Source organism: Eschrichtius robustus, chromosome 19, assembly GCF_028021215.1.
Source record: "Eschrichtius robustus isolate mEscRob2 chromosome 19, mEscRob2.pri, whole genome shotgun sequence".
Classification (NCBI taxonomy): Eukaryota; Metazoa; Chordata; class Mammalia; order Artiodactyla; family Eschrichtiidae; genus Eschrichtius; species Eschrichtius robustus.
In genome coordinates, this window is record NC_090842.1 from 15,184,900 (window position 1) to 15,209,153 (window position 24,254).

At 38.2% G+C, this 24,254-nt stretch overlaps 1 protein-coding gene across 3 annotated transcripts in view; it reads right to left on the reverse strand.

The window, feature by feature from the left end:
* PHLPP2 (PH domain and leucine rich repeat protein phosphatase 2) overlaps nucleotides 1-24,254 on the reverse strand; it is a 72,696-nt gene that overhangs the window by 47,635 nt on the left and 807 nt on the right. For 2 of the 3 annotated variants that reach the window (XM_068528278.1, XM_068528276.1), the window contains exons 2-3: nucleotides 17,311-17,588; nucleotides 6,770-6,906 (exon numbers count right to left, since the gene is read on the reverse strand). In XM_068528278.1, the coding sequence (XP_068384379.1) occupies nucleotides 6,770-6,906; nucleotides 17,311-17,588 (415 nt within the window). The remainder of the gene's footprint in view (nucleotides 1-6,769; nucleotides 6,907-17,310; nucleotides 17,589-24,254) is intronic. The other variant, XM_068528277.1, reaches the window with a different exon arrangement.

A 24,254-nucleotide genomic window follows, 5' to 3' on the forward strand; every position in this document is an offset into this window, starting at 1 on the left:
GATTTGTATTTCCAAAGCTCCTAGTTTCACACTTCCAACTACCTGCCAGACATCTCCAACTGGATGTCTACCACCATTTACGATTAAACATGCCTGAAACCAAGTCATCACCATCCCTGCAAACCAGATCCTTCTCACAACTCAAGTCCTGTCAGTCTCCCAAAGCCACCCAGCCTCAAAACCTCAGAGCCAGCTTTGCCTCTTAGGTTCTCTTCCTCAACTCCTTTTTTCAATCAACCATCAACACTTACTGACTATTCCTTCAAAAAGTCTCTACACGAATGATTCCTTCCCATTCCCTAGTTCAGATCCCTACTAATTCATGCCTGAATTATTATTCACTCTGGTGCCAGATTCATCTTTCTCAGGTGCACTTGGATCCCATCACTTCCTGCTACCATCTGTCAAATGAAGGCTAAACTCCTGATATTGTACTCAAGGCCCAAAACAATCTGGACTCAAATTTTCTCTGTGTGTGATTCACAGAACATGCACTGAAATTCCTAATACCCCACCTCTGTCCTCCTCTTCCATTCTGATTATTGAAATTCTGTCGATTTTTAAAGAACCAACCCAAATACTACTTCTTCAGAAAGATTTCTTTGATTCTAGAGATCTCCCTGATTTTTCAGAGAAGAAAAGTGAATGGGAACTTCCTTATCGACTATCAGAATCTATCATATAGGTATATTAAAAATAGTGTTGGTATTAGCATAAGACAAAGACATCAATGTAATAGGATAGAGTCCAAAAATAGACCCCCGCCTGTATAGGAACTTAATAATAATAAAGGTGATGCTTCAAATCAGCAGGAAAAGGATGAGCTATTTCATAAGTATTGTTGGAACAACTGGCTATCAACAGAGAAAAAAGTAAGTTAGATCCCTACCTCATATCACATTCTAAAAATATAAAAGTACTAGAAGAAAATATAGAGTATGTTTATGACCTAGGATAGGGAAGGAATGTAAAGGTATTAAAGGAAAAGACTGGCTAAATCTGATTAAATAAAACTTCTGCACAATAAAAAACAATACGTAAAACTACAAAACAAGTTACAGGCTGGAAAAAAAATGTGTCACAAATACAGTATACAGAGGATGTATATTCAGAATAAATACAAAAGTCCTTCTGATCAATATGAAAAAGGATAAACAACAGAAATATCCAGGGTTAATTCAAAGGAGAAGAAAACTTAAAGATCAATGTAAATATGACACAATATTCAACCATACTAGTAATCAGGTAAACAAAATCAAAACAATGAGACCAACATTTAATCCATTAGATTAGTAAAAGTTTTAAATGCTAATAATATTAAAAGGTGATATTGTGAGCAAAGGGGTACTCTGATATACTGATGGGATATACTTTTGTTTTGCAGTAGTAACTATTAGTATTTTAAATGAGAATAAATATCCTATGACCCAATAACTTCATGTTTAGAGATTTACTCTGAAGAAACACAGGTGCAGGGACTTCCCTGGTGGCACAGTGGTTAAGAATCTGCCTACCAATGCAGGGGCCATGGGTTCGAGCCCTGGTCTGGGAAGACCCCACATGCCGTGGAGCAATGAAGCCCGTGCGCCACAACTACTGAGCCTGCGCTCTAGAGCCTGCAAGCCTCTGGGCACAATGACTGAGCCCACGAGCCACAACTACTGAAGCCCACGTGCCTAGAGCCCATGCTCCTCAACAAGAGAAGTCACTGCAATGAGAAGCCTGCGCACTGCAACAAAGAGTAGCCCCTGCTCACCACAACTAGAGAAAGCCCGTGCACAGCAATGAAGACCCTATGCAGCCACAAATAAATAAATTTAAAAAAATAAATAAAATAAAAATTCCAATTACATCATTTAAAAAAAAAAGAAACACAGGTGCACAAAGATGCAATTTTACTACAGTGTTATTTGTAATAGTCCATCACTAGGGAAATTGTTATATAAACTATAATACATACATGACATCCAATAGTACGCAACAAAGAAATGCATATAGAAGATAATTAAGAGAAGTCCTCCAAAACACTGTTGGGAGAAAAAAAGCATGAAGACCAACACCAAATGACAGCATTTATGTAAACAAAATATATTTCTGCAAATACACATTAGATAGGAATAAAAGTTAGAAAATTCTCAACAGGTATATACCAAATTGATTGTTACATCATAATTATCACATTATATATCACTGCTTAATAGATAACCACTATTGGTATATACTTGTATTAACTCAAACATCCTACTTGTAGGAATCACTTCCGCCCTCTACCCTAGAGGTCAGCCATTCTCTTCACTTTTATAATAATCATTTCCTTGTTTTCTTTATGTTTCTGCTATTCATGTGTTAGTTATAGCATTTTTAACTACTGTAACAAAAAGAATATACTGGCCCAAACACAAGAGAAATGTAATTCTCTGCTAGGGTGGGCAGTCTGGGTTACCAGGGGTCAACTCTGTCGAGAAACTCCTGCTGATGGTGGCTCTGCCATTTTCAACACATGACTTCAATATTGCTCTTGATGACTGCCTTCCTACCCTACAGAAGAGGAAAAGAGCAAGAAGTATGCATGGGAGGCTTTAGGAACCAGGTATAAAAGTGGCACACAACAATTCCACTCCATACCACTGAAGAAAATTTTGTCACAGGTGCACACCACACTGCACAAAAGACTGAGAAACAAGATGTAGCTGGGCAGTCATGTGCCCACCTCTAAGTCTTACTACGGAAGAAGGAAAGAGCAGCTTTGGATGGACAGAGAGTGGTACTGTCACACATCTCTAAACAATATGGCTGAGTTTTGCCTGTTTTCGAACTTTAAATGAATGGAAACATACTATATATGCAATTGTTTTGTATTTGGTTTCTTTTTTTTTATTTTTTTGTATTTGGTTTCTTTTGTTTGTGTTTATGCTCCTTGGATGAAACTGTCTCAAACAACGTGTACAGAGAATACCAGACAGAAAGAAATGCTCAGGCTGGGTGCTATGCTACCTGAGCTATTCAGCCCCAGAACTACAACTTCACTAGCAAATCACACTTTCTAGATGCCACTTCCTCTTACACAATAAGGAGCTGATTAATGGGCTCTCTTAATCTCTGTGATTGATCATACTACCCACTCATCTTTAGTTATATACATTATTTCAAGGCTTTTATATCATGAATCTGTACTGAGTCACTCCACTCACTTTCCCCCAGCATCCACCCCAGCAAGACTGATAACTAGCATTTGCACAATGGCCCCTGGAGTACCGGAGACGTTTCATATACAGCAAACAAAGCAAAACACTGGTTTGAACTTAGGCCCTCTAACCCTGGCCTCATTAACACTATATTCTAAGCTAACGCACCAAAGACTCTATGCAAGAAATATTGAAAGCTGATTGCTAAGCTATTTGCTTCAAAAAGAATACTTCAAATTCTTTACAACTCCTCTCTTCAAAAGGAGAGGCCTAAAAAAAAAAAGGTGAGGGCTATTTCCCTTCTCTATAGTGTGGGCTGTGTTTGGTGACTCAATTCTAATAAACAGAAAGTGGTGAAAACGATGGTGACTTATGAGGCTAGGTCATAAAAACACTGATGCCTCTGTGTGTTGTGTGTATGTGTGTGTGTGTGTGTGTGTTTGTGTGCACATGCATGCATGCGCTCATGTGCATGTGTGTGTGTCTCATCACTGGGGGCAGCTAGCTGCCACATCGAGAAGACGCTTAGGCAGCCCTAGAGAAGGGTCCACATAGTGAGCAACTGAGATCTCCTGCCAAAAACTGGTGAGAAACTGGGGCCTTCTACCAACAGCCACATGAGTGAGCCATGTTAGAAGTGAATCTTCCAGCCCCACTCAAGCCTTCAGATGACTGCAGCTTCAGCCAATATAATGAGTACTATCTCATTGAGACTCAAGCCAAAACCATCCAGCTAAATTCCTCCTAGATTTCTGACCCACAGAAACTGTATGATATAATAATCGGGACTTCCGTGGCGATCCAGAGGTTAAGACTCCGTGCTACCACTGCCGGAGGCGTGGGTTTGATCCCTGGTCAGAGAACTAAGAGCCCACACGCTGCGCATGGCACGGCCAAAGAATAAAAATAAATTAAAAAATAAATATTTAATATCATTTTAAGTCACTAAATTTTTTTTATTTTTATTTATTTTTTGGCTGCGTTGGGTCTCCACTGCTGCACACGGGCCTTCTCTAGTTGCAGTGAGCAGGGCCTACTCTTCATTGCGGTGCCTGGGCTTCTCATTGAGGTGGCTTCTCTTGTTGCGAAGCATGGGCTCTAGGCGCATGGGCTTCAGTAGTTGCCGCACGCAGGCTCAGTAGTTGTGGCTCGCGGGCTCTAGAGCACAGCCTCAGTAGTTGTGGCGCACGGGCTTAGCCGCTCCGCAACATGTGGGATTTTCCCAGACCAGGGATCAAACCCATGTCCCCTGCATTGGCAGGTGGATTCTTAACCACTGTGCCACCAGGGAAGTCCTAAGTCATTAAATTTTGAGGCAATTTGTTACACAGCCAACAGAAAATACCCTTATCTATCTATCTATCTACACACACATACATACTTTTTTTAACCTTTTATTTCTGGTGCCATATACATATATTGCCTATTTTCAAAAGTAACTAGCTTTAAAAACCTCTTTCCCAAATGTAGTTTTCTCACTCAAATTATACTAGCTTCTCTGAATTAAAAGAGCTCACTTTTGGAAATGTTCTCTGTTAAAGACCCCCCCCCCCAATATAGTAAGTGCTACAAACTGGAACTTTTTTAAAAAATTTATTTATTTTTGGCTGCGTTGGGTCTTCTTTGCTGCGCACGGGCTTTCCCTAGTTGTGGAGAGCGGGGTCTACTCTTCGTTGCGGTGCGCAGGCTTCTCATTGCGGTGGCTTCTCTTGCTGCAGAGCACGGACTCTAGGCATGCGGGCTTCAGTAGTTGTGGCTCGCGGGCTCTAGAGCGCAGCCTCAGTAGTTGCAGCGCACAGGCTTAGCTGCTCCGCGGCATGTGGGATCTTCCCAGACCAGGGATCGAACCCATGTCCCCTGCACTGGCAGGTGGATTCTATTTTTTTTTTTTTTTTTTTTTTTTTTTGGCTGTGTTGGGTCTTCGTTTCTGTGCGAGGGCTTTCTCTAGTTGCGGCAAGCGAGGGCCACTCTTCATCGCGGTGCGCGGGCCTCTTCACTATCGCGGCCTCTCGTTGCGGAGCACAGGCTCCAGATGCGCAGGCTCAGTAGCTGTGGCTCACGGGCCTAGTTGCTCCGCGGCATGTGGGATCTTCCCAGACCAGAGCTCAAACCCGTGTCCCCTGCATTAGCAGGCAGATTCTCAACCACTGTGCCACCAGGGAAGCCCCGGCAGGTGGATTCTTAACCACTGTGCCACCAGGGAAGCCCCCCGAACTGGTACTCTTTTTGACTTTACTGGAAATATCCTCTTAAGGGAATATTAAGATCCTAGGCATGCTACAATTTATCAGGTGGTATTAATAAATTAATGCAATCATGCCAACTGTTGTGTATTATAACTGACTTCAAATGCAATCTCACTGGTTATAAAGGAGCTTGCCAGCATCTCAAGGCTCAGCTTTCATCCCAGAATGAAAACATGGAGTGAAGAACTTATGTGCAACCACATATAGAGAGCATGTTACTATCCAAGATTTATTATTATTTTTTAACCAAGCTTTACAGTAATAGATCGGTTGTGTTCCTCAAATTAGTCTTAAAAGATTTTCCTCAGATTTAACATCAACCTAGCAACTATTCTCCCTCCATGAACTAACAAAGGAGAGAAATGAATGGAAATAAAATAAAACGAAACCAACTTTTAAGGAACATGTCAGAAAATATTGTTGTGATGAAAAATTATAAATAAAATCTTTTGTGAAGTGCACTTAATAAAACTGGCTTGTGACGTGTGTCACAAGAGTTCAGATTAAATCAATAATTTGAGGAATGAGAGCAGGGAATCTTAGTAAATGGTTATGCCTACATATACTAGTAACTTAGTTACTAGTTCAACTGTTTGATACATGGGTCATATTAACTCAAAACTGTTAAGTGTTAAATAGCTCTGTTATTTACTAGCTGTATGACCTTGACCAAGTTTACCTCTCTGTCTCTGTAAAATGAGACAACAGTTCCTAGAACATAAGTTGGCTATACTGAGTAAACTGGGTAATTCATAAGCATAAAAGCACACAGTAAGCACTCAAAAAATGGTACTCAGTAGTATTATTAGTTATTGATGTATATTTGGAGAGTAATATTCAGAAATATTCTGACTTCCTTAAGTCTAACTTTATGAGTAAAGTGATCAGGTGAAAAATAGTCAATAGGAGAAAATGCACCGAAAGAGAAGAGCATGTAAAATATCCGAGATTTTAAAGCTTACTAAATTCAACAATATACATGTCTGACATGCTCATCAAATGTTAAGTCATATATGATAATGACCACCTACTTCAACATTCTCGAACTCCCCAGAAGTTCATGGACTTTATAAAGAACTTGAAAATATATAAAGCTATGATTTGATCAAGAGGCTGGCAAAAGTACGTAACAATTCTGTAAGTCAGCAAAACACCAGAACAAAAAGAGCAAAAATAAAAAGGGAAGGCTGTTTTTGCTGTTGTTTTCTAACTACATTAGTAAATTGGCTTAAAAACGGCTTTGGATAAAATATTTTTAAAAGGCTGAAGACAGACAGAGGTACAAATAATCAATTAAAAGTCATTAATGTATTCACACAGCCACTGATAAATCCTTACCACCATAAAATCGAAGCATACAGCCAAGGTCAGGATTTGCCGCCTCCTCCTGTATGCGCACAGGGTCATCAAACCCCAGCCCGGACAAGTAATCATAAACAATCTGAAGAGGTCGTTCAGTAGGTTCCAGTCTCCTGCTTACACAATTCAAAAGAAAAATATTTGGTAAGTAATAAACACACTTCCTTTGATTTTTAAAATCTTTTAATATGCTCTAGATTTTTACTTCTATATCAAGATTTTTCTCTAATATCACATGATACAACTAATCTAAACAAGCGGTGCTCAAAGTTTTTGGTCTCGGGATCCCTCTATAGTTTTTGAGGCCCCCAGAGAGCTTTTGTTTACACGGGGTGTATCTATTGACATTTACTGAATGAGAAACTAAACTTAAGAATTTCTAAATATTTATTTATTAATTTTAAAATAACAATAATAAACACATTACATGTTGACAAATATTTTTTGAAAACTACATTTTCAGAATAAAACAAATTTAGTGAGAAGACTTGCATTGTTTTGCATTTTATAAATCTCTTTAACAGCTGGTTTAATAGAAGACAGCTAGATTCTCAGATACATAGCCTCTAGAAAACTCCATTGTATACTTATGAGACTGAAAGTGAAAAAGAAAATTAATATCTCATTATTATTATGAAAGAGTTTTGACCTCATGCACCTCTTCAAAAAGTCTTGGAGACCCCCAGAGGGCCCTTTGAGAATCTCTGGTTCAAACTTAAAGGCATCGAATTGAAATTATGAGATATAAAAGATGGTACCTGGCCATAACTGATTTCACATAAGCTGCAACACAATTATTAATGGAGACTTTGGGTTGCTGACTATATCCTATATATTTCCTCTGGCTTCACAGATGATTTTTCCATAAAAACTAGGAATTCCCCAGAAATCATTAGATTACATGGCTCTGACTGAAAGCTAGGTAAAACCAGAATGTTAGTAATCACCTGTGGCTTCTGGTGACACTGCATATTTTAAAATTACACAGACTTAAGGCGGCTCATTTACAGTTCTTTTATCAGAAAGCAAACAGTCATAAATACAGCAGCTAAGAGCGTGAGCTCCACAAGTCAGACTGCCTGGGCTTGAGTCTCACTTCTGCCACTTATCAACTGCATGTGTGCCCCTAGACAAGTTTTTTGTTTTTTTTTTTTTCTTCTAAAGGTTTCTTGAGGACCGAATTTTTTTTATTTATTTATTTATTTATTTATTTATTTATTTATTTATTTATTTATTTATTTATTTATGCTGTGTTGGGTCTTCGTCTCTGTGTGAGGGCTTTCTCTAGTTGCGGCAAGTGGGGGCCACTCTTCATTGCGGTGCGCGGGCCTCCCACTGCTGCAGCCTCTCTTGTTGCGGAGCACAGGCTCCAGACGCGCAGGCTCAGTAGTTGTGGCTCACGGGCCTAGTTGCTCCGCGGCATGTGGGATCCTCCCAGACCAGGACACGAACCCGTGTCCCCTGCATCGGCAGGCAGATTCTCAACCACTGCGCCACCAAGGAAGCCCCTAGACAAGTTATTTAACCTCATTGTCTCAAATTCCTCACCAGTATAATGGGTAGTGCCTAACTCACAGAGTTGTTATTAGAAGTATTTATTTATTTGCTTACAAGAAGATATCACATAGTATATAAAGTGCTTAGCAAATTATTTGGCATGTAGTAGTGTTCAATAATGTACTGACATTATTCAAAAAATTCTTAGGAATGGAATAAATTTTAATTAGAATACAAATAAAATGTCTCCCCTATCTGAAACAACAACCAAAAAACAAGTATAGGAAAGCCTGTATGTTTAAAAGATCTTGAAGAACATTATTCATATCCTAAAAGGATTCTGTTTAGAAAACTTAAGTCTTGTATTAACCAGAAGAAACACGATAAACCTTCCATCATGGCGAAAAGACATGAAGGAACTCTGTGTTTTGTGGTTAAAGAACTAGAAAATACTGGTTGGCAATATGCTTTAATTTAAAAAAACATGAAATGGGAATACTAGAAAGTGGAATATAAACAACTGTAAAAAAAAAAAATGGTAATTTAGGAATGGAAATCATATTGATGAGTACAGAAAGTAAAAAATAAAAATAGGGACTTCCCTGGTGGTCCAGTGGCTAAGACTCCACGCTCCCAATGCAGGGGGCCAGGGCTCGATCCCTGGTCAGGGAACTAGATCTCACATGCCGCAACTAAGACCCGACACAGCCAAATAAATAAACATTTTTTAAAAAATCTAAAATAAATAAATAAATAAATAAAAATAAAAGTAAAACCACTACCTGGCCCCTCCTGACTGTTCAGTTCTGACTTTCAGTTTCCATCAACTCAGAACTGCTACATGGGGAATGACCAAAGAACTAAAAGCCTACAAAGACCAATAAATATTGAATTTAATAGAAATGAAAAATAAACTTTTCAGAATAAAAGTATCAGTTACAATTAATCTCTAGTCAAATAAAATAAAAATCCACAAAGGGCTGTGACAATATTAGGCACCTTCCCAGTACAATGGTAGAATTCTTCTAAGAAGGATGCATTTTAAGAGAGACTTCTAATAAACTATATCCTGGACGGGTCAGTTAGCCATGTAAGAGGAAGACTGACTGAAGGATTAGACTTCCTCTATCTAGATTGCTCCAAAGAATAGGACTAGGACCAAGGAGAAGTTGCACAGGTAGACTTGATTAAAAAATGAGGAAGAAAAAAAAAAAAAATGAGGAAGAACCTTAATGATTAGAGATGCCCAATAATGAAACAGACTACCTCTCAAAATAGCTCACAGAGAGCTAGAGAGCCCTCTGTCACAGACACTTTAGAAGAGTTTCCTCTAAGAATCAAGTTGGGCCAGATGATCTTTAGGGTCTTTTAAAACTCAGGGCTCTTTCAGGTATTTAAGACACCTTGCTAATATAATACAAATTCTACCTGAACACTGCTATTATTTTTGGATACAGAGTTCAATGTATTTAAATATAATTCCATATAATGATCACATATTCAAGACCAAGAAATATTATTAGTACTTTCAGGCTAAAGCTCACTAACTCAATTTTCCTATTTCTCTCTGGAAAACCAGGAGAAATGGAAATATCCTAATTCTGACATATTTTACCTGATCAAATTTCCTGGTCTAAAAAGGCTCTGTAGATTTTGGAAACCCTCTTTATATATTTCCACCTAAAGAAAGTATTTTCCCTGGTGGGAGGGGAAAAAAAATCAAAAGAATCTCAACATCTGCTCTTATTAATTCAGCATAAATGAGCAAACAAGAAATAGTTCAAGAACTGCAAAAACAAGTAAAACGAGGGACTAATTCCATTTACTCATTAAACTCATCTGCTTAAGAGAGTAGAGAGTATGGGGGAGGGAAATGCTGTAATATGCTTACGGATCAATTTTGTGTTTCAAAGTTCCAAAAGTTTAACAGGCTGCTAATTAGCTGCGTGTTAAATCTCTCACAAATCAAAGGAAATACATATACTGCAAAACAGGTGTAGGAGAGAGTATGTTAGCAAAGAAAGGTTCCATTCAGCATTTGAAATACTTCCACTAGGGCTTTAAGAAGAGACAATATGACTATTGTTAACAGTTTTAGTTTACTTCTAATGCTTCAAGGAGCTACAATAGTCCTTGTAAATCTGAATATATGTGCATATGGTTATTTTTCTCGAAACCAGCCAACCAATACAGTAATGCTATCAACAGTGTTTGTAGCTCTTAGCCAATCTGAACAGCGTCCACAGTTAAGTTAGAGGTAAGAGAAGAGTACATTTCATTCCAGGTATCATTTCACAAGAATTCTAGTTAATAGTGGGAGGCAAAAGTATACATTATTAAAACCCAACATATTGTATCCAAGACCTTAACAAAGCAGAGCAGCATTCTCTACATCAAAGTCAGGTTAAAACTCAATCTCTGGCCATCTATAAAGGTAAAATCTGCAAAATTTTAAGACCGACAATACAGATCATGATACAAACAACAAGGATACTTTGATGAATGTTTACTCCATACCTGACACTATGCTGGGAAGTATCTCACATTTTACAAAACTGGGAAATAAGAAAAATGAGGTTCAGAGAGTCACACAATTAGTACATATGGCATCAGGGTTTGAACCTGTGTCGGTTTCCTTACAAAGCCTAGCCTCCTTTAGGGAAACAATATTATATTCTAAATGTAGATAAAAAATTTATGCAGAAGAGAGCTGAAAGCATTTCATATGTTAACTTACATCAAGAAACATAAAAAGTTATGTTTTAAAATTACTGTACGTCATTAGTCTAATACATCATCATTTGAAAGATATACTATTTCCATGCATCATTGTTGTATAAGAGTCTTTCTAGCCTCCGTAGTCCCTGGTTCCTGTGGGGTAGATTCTAAATCCTCAGAGTTTCCTGAGTAATGGGAGTGTCTTAGTCATTCATGAGCCCCTTGGATCACCCCTCGGTTTATGCTAAGAAATGAGCTGACTCAGGATGGGGGCTGGTCACCAGAAAGACCAACCACGTGAAGAGAGGGCTGGGGCTTGGAGTGAGCCCGACCTTGGGGGAGGGGAGGGCTGGAGATTTGAGTTCAAGCACCTGATCAATGATTAAATCAATCAAGCCTACCCTATAATACCTCAATAAAAACTCTGTACTGAAGCTTCCCGATGGATGAACACACTAATGTGCTGGGAGGGTAACACGGATGCTCCCAGACCTCGCCCTATGTGTGTCTTCATTTGGCTGGTCCTGATTTGTATCCTTTATACGAAAATTGTAATCTTAAATATTGCTTTCTTGTGTTCTGTGACACATTCCAGTGAATTACTGAACCTGAAGGGGTCATGGGAGCCCCCTAAATTTTTATCCAGTTGGCCAGAAGTGCAACCAGAGTGTAAAGTCAGGGCGGTCTTGTTGGAGATCAGGCCCTTTAACTTGTTTTTTGTTTGTTTTAATTTTTATTTTATATTGGAGTATAGCTGATTAACAACGTTGTGTTAGTTTCAGGTGTAATGTCCTTTAACTTGTGAAGGAAGTTTGTGCAAACTCTGAGTGGTTAGTGTCAGAACTGTACTGCAGTAAACCAGATGGCATTGTAATAACCATTAAGAAAGAAAAAACACTGCCAATTAGACTATGACCTTCCAACAACTGTAAGATACACACTGATTTTAGAAGTATTAAAATGTAAAAACGAAACAAAGTTTTAATAAAAACAAATTACTTAATGTGTAACACATTCTTTTAAAGCTTTAAAATAGTACAGAAATATGAAACACAAAACAAAAATAATCTCCTTTTTCCTTCCTCAGGGTTAATCAGCTCAGTATGTATCCTGAAACAGGGCTTTTCATTCCACTTTTACAATATCAAGATATGGTAAACAAAACTTTCGTGACTTGTTAAGAGGTCACCCAGCAAGTCAGTGATAGTAAAGGAATTAGAACTCAGGATCTCAAATCCTGAGGGCATAATTTTCTGTTAGATATATTTTATTGATTCTTAGCTTATCTTAAAAGATAGTGTATCAACCACAGAAATCTTAGTCATTTTGATGACTGAAAATAAAAGTAAAAATATGACCATGAGCCAAAGGGCACTTCATTTCACATGTGATATTTTTACAACTTTTCAAAGAGAAGGCAATGATTACACTAAGCTTCACTACTGAGTCATCTGTCACTTAAACAGTCCAATAAAACAGACAGACCAAATAGTATCATGTAAAGGGCACTGGACTGGGAGACAGGATACTTGTGTTCCAACTAGAGCACGAGCACCAGGCAGCTAGCTGCAGGAATGTGCTTTGGACCTGACCTCTCCAGGCCTCTGTTGCACATCCATAAAACGAAAGAAAATGGTTTCAGTGATTCCCATGGGGAAGTTACTGGCCTTTTAGGCAGGACAATTCTTTGCTGTACAAGATGGTCCCACACATTGAGGACATTAAGGCTCCCTGTCCTGAATGCTGACCCTAGATGCTGGTAACCCTCCCCTGTAGTTGTGATAACCAAAAGCCCTGCCCCCACACGTATTTCCGGATGGAAAGGGCAGTGGATGGTGAGGCTGGTAGGTTAGGTTCATTTTACTAGTAGGCAGCGGTCCCCAGCCTTTTTGGCACCAGGGGCCGGTTTCGTGGAAGACAATTTTTCTACGGCCCGGTGGCGGGGAGGCTGGCGGGGAGCGGCAGGAGGCGGTTCAGGTGGTAACGCGAGCAATGGTAAGCAGCAGATGAAGCTTCACTCGCGCACTGCTCACCTCCTGCTGTGCGGCCCAGTTCCAGGGGTTGAAGACCCCTGCCAGCAGATATCTGTCTCAGGTTCCTTCAAATGCTAAAAGTCTATAAACTAGTAATCCCTCCGTTAAATTCAAGTGACAAGTCCATGATTAAAAAAGAGTGAGGAAAGAAGGAAGTCATGGACAATTTAGGAAAAACATGGGGTAATTTTAGTGCCAGTAATCCCATTTCTAGGACGTAGTTCATGGAAATCAACAATGTAAAGAGTCATGGGCAAAGGTTTAGTCATCACACTACTTCTAAGTGTTGAATGACTTGAAACAACCCAAACAGGTAACACTTAATGAGAACTTACCAGGTCCAGGCATCATTTTAAGTAGTTTACTTCCTTGCTCCTCAAAGTGTAGCACATCACTTAGGAGCTTAATAGAAATATAGACCCACAGGCCCCACCCCAGAGCCAATGAATCAGAATCTGCATTTTAACAAGCTCCCCAGCTGGACATTAGAGTTTAAAAAGCGTTACAAGTATTAATTCATTTAATCTTCATAACATGTATAATCTATTTAACCCTCATGATAACTCTATAATGTAAATATTATCATCCTCCATTGTACAGATTAGTAAACTGAGGACAAAGCGTTAGGCAACTTGCAAAGTAACAGAGCCAATTTGAACACACACGCTCTCAATCAAGAATCCAAGCTCTACACCATTTCTGCATATAATGTCTCAAATTTTAAACAAGTTATAGTACATGCATAAAATAGAATATTCTGTAGTTATTAAAACTGGCATCTAAGGAATTTTTAATGACACAAGGAAATTAATTGAAGTAAGCAGTAAATAAAATTGAATATATGGTGTGGGTCCAAATACGTAATTTTAAAAAATTACACACACACACTCATTTTGAAAAAGATCTGGAAAAAAAATGTCAGCATGGCGGGGGAAGGGGGAGGTAATATATGGGATCTGGTGTCAGAATGCCAGAGTTCAAATTCCAGCTCTACACTTACCAGCCGAGTGATTCTAGGTGAGATGATTAACTCTTTTAAGACTCATTTTCCTCATCTATAAAATGGGGAAAGTATTTACCTCACAAGATTGTTATGAGGATTAAGTGAGATAATCTACAAAAAGCACAAGCAATGAAAATTATTTCTCTTTATACTTTTTCATTTTTCCAAAATTTCTACAATGAACATAAATCACACTTCATTAAGCAGCAAAAAATGTTATTAAAAAAAGATATTGCATTAGACTGTCAACTATCTTATGAAGGGCTATTACAAAGAAAGTACCTATTCTTCTGATGCGATAAACATAAGGCTGAACTCAAGCAATTAACCGTTGAGTAAGAGGTATAAAAAAGATCTTTAAACAATTATGATTAAATAGTGAAACTGAGTAAGGCACACTGTGCCAGTTCCCCTCCGGGAGGGCCTTTACTCGGAAGGAAGTCCGCCATCTATCATGAATGATGTCAACATTCCAACTGCTTGGCAGTACCTGCCTGGCCTTGAACAGGTTACCGGACCTCTCGAAGAGCCTCAATTTTCCTCACTGGAAAGGAATAACCCTACCTCTCTTAGAGTTACTGTGAGGATTTAATGAGAAAATGTGCATAAAGCAGTAAGCCCGTTAACTAGCCAAAGAAAACACTTAATGTTAGCTAAAATCTATCATCATCATTTCTTTGGCTGGCTGAGGCTTCTTGAGCTCCTACTCCAGCAATGAAAAGATATTCGGATCTCAAATAATGTATGATCGCACTTCTATGTGGAATCTAAAAACACAACAAACTAGTGAATGTAACAAAAAAGAAGCAGCCTTGCAAATATAGAGAACAAACTAGGGGCTACCAGTGGGGGGTGAAGGAGCAACACAGCGGGAAGGGGGGTGAGTGGGAGGCACAGACTACTGGGTGTCAGACAGGCTACAAGGATGTAGTGTACAGCACAGGGGATATAGCCAATATTTTATAATAAGTGCAAATGGAGTATAACCTTTAAAAATTGAACAAATTTTTTTTAATTTTTAAAAAAAGAAAATATATTCATATCTTCAAACCACAGTTCAACAGTGTTTTCATTATTTTGTAATCAATCATGTTTTCGAAGAGCTATTTCATTACAAAATTATCAAGGCTACAGGACTAAAAAGAGACAAACTCCACTGTAAGTACAGTTTAGATTCACAAAAGTAAATTGTGTCACATTTGGATTCTTAACTAACTACACAACTAGTAGTAGCAAGCCAATTCAAGTGGGGTTTTCTCCACTTTTCTAGTATTTTTGTATATACGCACATTGGTATACAGATGAGTTAAGTCTTAGGTTTAAATACTTGAACTCCGTCAATCACTACCAGCTATAATGTAGGTCAAGGCTTTCCACCTGATAAAATTAGATCAGAATCAGTGTTAAGATTTAGAAAAGCCTAAGGATCACCCAGTCTGATCCTTTCATTTTACAAATGGATTTAGGAAATGTAGTTAACTGGTAAACAAGGAAAACATTCAAGTGCTAATCTACTTTTTCAGGAATTAGTCCAAATCCTAAAGGAACACATAATAAACCCCAGTTTAGACTTTAAAATGATATCAATGTTTAGCTCAGCTAAAGGTGTTACTATCGTTGCCACATTTTTAGGTGTAAGTGGGAGCCTCCTTTCTCACTTTCAACAGTACTGAATCCACAGTTGTGAATTCTGTTTTGAGACATTTATTTATTACAGGGAAAGGGGAGGAGAGAAAGTCAATGGTCAGGCACTTAAGGAGCTCTTATTCGAGGTCTAACTCAAAGAACTAATAGTTTTTTTTTTAAAAAGCTGAATAAAAGAGTTCATACGCACAGTATAAGACTACTATGAGACTACTTTTTCTTCACGTTTATATAAAAGATTTTAAAGAAAACACAAATGGCTTTTAAACCTATGAAAATATGTTCAACCTAACTCATTAACATAAATGAAAATTAAAACAAAATAACAAAATTCCTATCAGATTTGCAAAATTCTAAGTCATCAGGCTTGAAAAAAGATTTGTCCTTGGAATGTTGAATTTATGATTCTCTAAAAACTGTTGACAATCATTTCTATTCACAATCAAGTATGTGCTCGTGCATGAGGATGTGTCTGTATATGTAAAATTTAACATATTCTGGAGAAAGTAAGGGGGAAATAGGTATACTTTTATATTATTCATCAAAGTATAAGTTCTATGAAGAGGAATTTGACAAAATCTATCAAAATTAAACATGCACATACCCTCTGAGCCAGCAATTCCACTTCTAGGACTTTACCCTACAGATGACTTCCACATGGGAGAAATATCACAGGTACAAGGATATTAATTGCAGCAGTACTTGTAGTAAAAAACTGGTAACAACCTACATGTCCATTAATAGGAGACCAGCTAAAATTGTGGTAGATTCATAAAATGAAATACTATTTAGCCATTAAATAAGTGAAAATTATATAAATATTAATATGGAAAGATTTCTAAGAGATATTAAGTTGACATGTTGCATGTAGCACCATTAGTTTTTAAAATTTATATACAAATAATGACACATACTCATGCATGACCATAAGTACTTCTCATTCTATTTCCTTTTATACATTTCTATTTCATTCTGTTTATTTGTATTACTTAAAAACTTTAAAAATATTTATTTTGGGCTTCCCTGGCAGCGCAGTGGTTAAGAATCCGCCTGCCAATTCAGGGGACACGGGTTCGTGCCCTGGTCCGGGAGGACCCCACATGCCACAGAGCAACTAAGCCCGCAAGCCACAACTACTGAGCCCGCACTCTAGAGCCCGTGAGTCACAACCACTGAGCCTGCGAGCCACAACTACTGAAGCCCACGTGCCTACAGCCCGTGCTCCACAACAAGAGAAGCCACCGCAATGAGAAGCCCGCGCACCGCAACGAAGAGTAGCCCCACTCACCGCAACTAGAGAAAGCCCGCGCACAGCAACGAAGACCCAATGCAGCCAAAAATAAATAAATTTAATTTTAAAAAACTTTAAAAAAAAATTTATTTTAAATTTAGATATCCGACCTATGATATAATCCAAATGAAGTAACTATCAAATTTTCCTTCACTGACAGTTTTTAAATTCAAGAATCCTAATGTCAGCATTCCAAGGACAAATCTTTTTCCAAGCCTAGTGACCCCATAACCATCATCAGCTCCAGCACGAATAAAATCCTAAAGCCCACTTCCAAGCAGAAACACATGTGACTTATACTGCAGGAGAATTAGTGGTAAAACTCTGACCTCACCTGACCAGGTCTCCATGAAGCTGCAAATAAAGACGTTCCCTTCCCTCTCCAGCACAAATTTCTGACGTTGGTGTGTCTACTGTGCAAAGGACAAGATGTAAGTCGGAGGAGGAGGAGGCAGCGGAGGAGGCACTGACTGCAGTGGCCGTGGCGGTGTCTGCTCCGTACAGGTAAACACAGCCTCTCTTCACATCTTCTCTCAGCCAGTCTCTCTCTCGAGAGCCAAACCTACTTCTCCTATTCAGACAATGTCTGCTCCCATTGCGTTTCATAGTTCTCTAAAAACGTCAGGAAAAAGAAATCATTAGCTCAAATGTCTGACTGAATTAGACACATTCAGCCCTCAGCCCGCCTTTCCACTCCGTAGTCACCAATACTTGACTCAGTACCACCTCCTCTCACAGAGCCTTCTGCACCTGCCATGCCCATCCCTAAACTGAAAAATTTCATTCTTTACTGCCAGCTGTTCATGTCTCTGTCCATCATCTTCTTTTTTTTTTTTTTCTATTTTTAATTTTTTTACTTTTTTATTTTTGGCTGCGTCAGGTCTTAGTGGCGGCACACGGGAACTTCATTGCGGTGTACGGGTTTTCTTTCTCTAATTGTGGCGCACAGGCTCCAGGGCACGTGGGCTCTGTAGTTTGAGGCGCACGGGCTTAGTTGCCTCGCGGCATGTGGGATCTTAATTCCCCAACCAGGCATCAAAACCCATGTGCCCTGCATTGGAAGGCCGATTCTTCCCCACCAGGGAAGTCCCTGTCAGTCATCTTCTGACCTTTTTTTTTCTTCATGTTTTCAGAAAAATGTCAAGAACAACAGTAGTGTACCTACTACCTAATTTTCACAAACTTTAATATTTTGCCATATTTAGTTCAGATCATGATTCTAAAGAACATACATACGATATATCCTTACATATGTAGCTAAAGCCACCTACCTAAAAAAATCCCATTCCCCTCCCTCTCTCCCCAGAAATAAACACTCTACTATAGTGTTTGTCATCCCATGCATTTTTTTTTTAATTTCTGATTTTTATTGATTGATTGATTGACTTTTGGCTGTGTTGGGTCTGTGTTGCTGCGCATGGGCCTTCTCTAGTTGTGGCGAGCGGGGGCTGCTCTTCGTTGCGGTACATGGGCTTCTCATTGCGGTGGCTTCTCTTGTTGCCAAGCACAGGCTCTAGGTGAGTGGGCTTCAGTAGTTGTGGCATGTGGGCTCAGTAGTTGTGGCTCATGGGCTTAGTTGCTCCACGGCATGTGGGATCTTCCGAGACCAGGGCTCAAACCCGTGTCCCCTGCATTGGCAGGTGGATTCTTAACCAATGTGCCACCAGGAAAGTCCTCCCATGCATTTTTTATGTTTGCCATATACGTATATATCTATAAACTCTATATAGTATTGTTTTACATGATTTAAAATTTTATCTAAAACCTAACATACTTATGTTTCACCCTGTAATTTTTTTTGTTTGATTCAACATTGGTTTAGAGATATATCTATGATTAATACACCCTGCTCATTCTTTTGAATAATATTCCATTATACGAATACACTGAAATTTATCCATTCTCCTGCTGAGGGCATTTAGTTTGTTTCTAATTTTTCACTGTTGGAAACAATGCTGCAATAAACATTTCTGTATGTCTCCATATGCAAACTGAAAGTTTCTCTAGGGTCCTAGTCCTCTGCCTCATATCCCAAATAAGGAATTACAGAATCAACACAATACTGCACAAATATTCTTTCCATTATCTTCATGTTTCAAAAAAAAAAAATTACTGTTGCATTTGATAACTTAGGTATGCATATACATTGTGAAGTCACATTATCTCAAAGCAAAAACAACTGCTACAGTAATATAACAAGTTTCTAAAGATCAATATTTACCTGCTCTATTTTTTTTTTAATGGTTTATTTCTATTCCCATTAATAAAAAACTAATTTCCACAAACAATTACACTGACACACCTCTCCAGGGCCACTCCCCACTGTATTTCACTCTGTTTGTCATATCCAACTCCCCAAACACACCAACTATTCCACAATTCTGTGACTTGCCTGAAATGTCCTTCTCCATCTTGTCCATCTGAATATTCTTCAAAATTACTCAAATGTCACCCTCTCTGTGGAGCTTTCCATGTCTCCCATCCCTGCTTTCTCCTCCTAATTAAAAAGAATTAATAACTCTACACTCTCCTCCACAGAACTTCTTCACCTTAAACATACTTCCATTACCATGTAAATCACAATGAGCTTTTAATTATTTATTTGGTATTTCTTCTTCTCTTATACACTGAGAACGTATTACAGTACCTTAGCACCTGGGTGGCCCAGAGATGCATGCAGAACTCAGTGATGTCGCAGACATTTATTCCCAGTCTGTACTTTAGCCTAATTAGCTTTAGTAAGAAGTTGAACAAACTTGGGGAAAAAAATCTCCATTTTTATAGGAAACCCTATCATCTTTCCTCTGTATCAGCCACAAAGTAAATAAAATACTTTTGCTTCTATTCCTCACTGGAAAACAGAAATATCTGTAAATAAAGCAAATATTATTTTTGTAATTACTGAGATTAAATATTTGAGGATAACTGTAGCGCCTAAAATTAAATCTCTGAAGATGATAAAGAAAGGGGAAGGAAAAGTTAGAAGGTATTCCCCACATGGAGAGAAAGAAAAACAAGAAATCGAGAATGGCTTCATTGTTTAAATTTATGATAATAGGTGAATCGATCATTTTACAGATCTTAGGGATTTGAGTATAGCTAATCAAAACCATGAGGATTATTACTGATTCTAACTTTAGATAAGTAGGATAAACCCCTGCTACAAGTGGGAACTAGGTGTCTTTCTTCTCATCAAGAGCATTTTCTCAAAGCTGAACATCTCAGAATTAACAAAGGGCTTTTGAGCACTTATTTTATAAACACAGGGACAATCATATTTGCACCACTAAATAATCTTAACCACTGCATAATTAGACAGTGATTTTAAATATTCCTTATTTTTTAATCTTTGGTAAAGATCAACTGAACCATCTGAAAACAGTATTCTATATGGTGCAGTAACATTTATACAAAGAAGCTCTGCATTCTGCAGTCAGTGGAGAGAAATTTTGCTTACTGCTATTAAGAGAGGGCCAGTGGACACCACTCCACACATCCACCAAAAAACTTCTTTAAAAAAACTTTTTAAGGTCAAATAATATCCCACTAACCTTCTCAATCTTAGAAAAGTCAAGGCAGACCCCAGGAAGTATTACATTAGTTCATCCATGATTTTTCTTCTGTGAGGATTTTTAACAGTCATTTTTTAATGTGCATATCTATTTCCCTTAAGACTATAGATAAAGTCTTTAAGAACTTTACACTGTTGAAACCCATGTGTTGTTGGTCAAAGAATGTATCTCCTGTTTATATGATATATTCCACCCCATGAAAATAAACTGCTGAGTTAAAACTTTAGTAGATATCATTCTCTTAAACCTGTCCAATGGGCATTTAAAGGCCTAGATACCAAGCAAGCATAGCCTTCTGGCAACAATCTAGATGGACTGTTTAGCTATCATTAGTTACTGCTGAATTACCTAGTGCTTCCTTCTCCACTGCCTAAACCATCAGGTAAATGTTGGAAAGGTCACTTCTGTCCTCTGAGATGCTTGAAGCTTTTAGAATCACTATTCCACTGGAATTGCTAGATGGAGAACACTTTATTTCCTCCCTTTACTCTTATATAAGAACTATTGACAAGTTTCTCTAAAAGGCAACATAACTATAATCATCCTCACATCAAACAAATGTATAAAGAGCACATTTAAGACTTAAAGATATTTCTAGAAAGCCGAAATCTTCAGAGTAAGCCATGATTTAAGTACCCACTTCAGTTTTACACTTTTAACCCTCTAAAAATGAGGGCTCTGATCAGTTCAAAGGTGATAAACTATTAAACGCCCAATGAACTAACTCTCAGGTATGCATGGTAGAACAGGATCTACTGAAGTAACTCTTCATACTCAGTGAGTTCTACTAGACTGTGAAATATCCTAAAGTAGGAGATATGTTCCTGCATTCAAAACTTTAGAATATGGGCTCATCTCTAGGAATATACATGCTAAGGAATATTTTGGAAGGGGTGGATGAGACAAAGAGGGGAAGAATATTTCAGTTCATTAAAGTCTTTTTGGTAGTAATTGATTTTAAAAGCCATACACACACATTATGTTGATAAAAACCTGAAACTATTATTAAAAAAACACGTCTCACAGAATCCACTGACTAGATTAATTATAACTTCATTTCTTCTACAGACTGAGTAAAAAAAAAAAGAAAAAAAAACTCTCCAAATTTCCAAACATCTGGAAATTTCTGCTTCAAGGATACTCCCAATAATCTTAAAGAGTATTAAAAATCTCATACTTATATTCCAACTACAGTTATAAAGGACTATATTCTAAATAGCAATTTGCTGTGGAGAAAAGGGAACCCTCTTGCACTGTTGGTGGGAATGTAAATTGATACAGCCACTATGGAGAACAGTATGGAGGTTCCTCAAAAAACTAAAAATAGAACTACCATACGACCCAGCAATCCCACTACTGGGCATATACCCTGAGAAAACCATAATTCAAAAAGAGTCATGTACCAAAATGTTCACTGCAGCTCTATTTACAATAGCCAGGACATGGAAGCAACCGAAGTGTCCATCAACAGATGAATGGATAAAGAAGATGTGGCACATATATACAATGGAATATTACTCAGCCATAAAAAGGAACGAAACTGAGTTATCCGTAGTGAGGTGGATGGACCTAGAGACTGTCATACAGAGTGAAGTAAGTCAGAAAGAGAAAAACAAATACCGTATGCTAACACATATATATGGAATCTAAAAAAAAAGAAAATGGTCAGAAGAACCTACGGGCAAGACGGGAATAAAGATGCAGACCTACTAGGGAATGGACTTGAGGATACGGGGAGGGGGGAAGGGTAAGTTGGGACAAAGTGAGAGAGTGGTATGGACATATATACACTACCAAACGTAAAATAGATTGCTAGTGGGAAGCAGCTGCATAGCACAGAGAGATCAGCTCGGTGCTTTGTGACCACCTAGAGGGGTGGGATAGGGAGGGTAGGAGGAAGGGAGATGCAAGAGGGAAGAGATATGGGGACATATGTATAACTGATTCACTTTGTTATAAAGCAGAAACTGACACACCATTGTAAAGCAATTATACTCTAATAAAGATGTTTAAATAAATAAATAAATAGCAATTTGCTAAATAAATCTGGGGGCAGATTTTGAATCAAATTTTCCAGTATGCCATATGGTGGACCTAGATCTAACCTGGCTAAGGTTACACCAGTTTAGCTATATTAGCCTTTTTAAGAAGATCTATACTCTTTGACAATAATGATGTTCATGATTTGGTATTAAGTATAAAAGAGTTACAAAAAAAGAATGGTAAGCCTTTTTCAAAGGGTTTTCAGAAAAGAACATGTAGGAGACTATGGCTTTCTTCCCCATTCTGAAGGTCTTCTACTTACATATTCCTTTCCAGTTTCACCTGACGCAAAATTCAACCACTCAGCTACTGAAGGGAACTTCTGTCTGTAGAACACACCGCACCTATTCTTCATAGCCGATCCCATTTATTTGCAAGGATGCAAAGGTCTAAGACACTGTTAGCCTCCCACGTCACCAGCTCAGCACTATAATCAAGATCAATTTCTGGACTCTTTCTAATGGTCCCCAGATTGGAACCCCACGGAACCAGTGGTAGGTTGGACCACTTCCTGGAAGTGTAGGAAGGTCGAACCTTTCAGAAAAGATCCTCATTTCTCAATTCCTTCCCTCCCACAACTCACTCTCTCCCCACCAAAAAAATAGTTGTAAAAATAGCCAAGGCTGTTTACCTTCTAGGCCAGAGGGCACTACCTATCTCTCAGACCTGCCCTTTCCTGATAAGCCAGGCCAGCAGAACTTTTTTAAGTTCATTCACAATTTACATTTTTGTGACCTTACCATTTTAAGTAAATATCCAAAAGCCTTTGAGTAATTATATTTAATTAAAACATAATTTTAAATTATATTTAATATAATGTGAGTAATTATATTTAATATAAAACATGATTAAAGTAAATATGTATAAGGTCTATGCAGAAGTGGAGATAAACTATGAAAAGTTATTTCTTTAAGTCGCTGCATTAAGACTGGGAGGTAGTAGCAGAAAAAATGTTTTTTTTTTTTTAACATCTTTATTGGAGTATAATTGCTTTACAATGGTGTGTTAGTTTCTGCTTTATAACAAAGTGAATCAGTTATACATACACATGTGATGTTTTATATTTTAGAGTTCTAATTTATGTTGTTTCATGGATTCACCAGATGCTTCAAATCGATTATTTTTTTCAATGTTGTTGTTTCTTTGTGATGCCCTACGTATAATCTTAGTGGCGCGTATATAGTGCGCACCCTCAATCCCAAAGAACAACTATTACTTAATGAATTTTTAAACATTATGCATTTTCATTGTTTTGCAAAGTATTTTTTAAACACGTCAAATCTAAATTTTCTTTGCTCTCTTCCTTTTCTCTGGCAAGTTTTAAAGCCTGCTGATTCCTCTTCTAGAACTTTAGAAGGAATTCCACTCCATCTCCAGGACACCTAGTTTACATATCTGACCTACAGAAAAATTTCTCTCCAACTATTTCGAAGGCTAGTAGAAAACTCTATCCAGTGTGTCTCCCACAACCCCTCCTTTTAACCACCTTCACTGTCCCCTTCCCACTCTACATTCCTTGTGCATTTTAACTTCTTGTCATCACCTTCAAGACTCCGCTCCCCCCTTGCCTGCATCTGCCTTCATTTCCTCCTACTCCCCCCAGTTCCTGCCAAAAGCCCCGTTAGCTGCCTGTTGCATAACTGCTCCCCCGTCACCGTCTCTC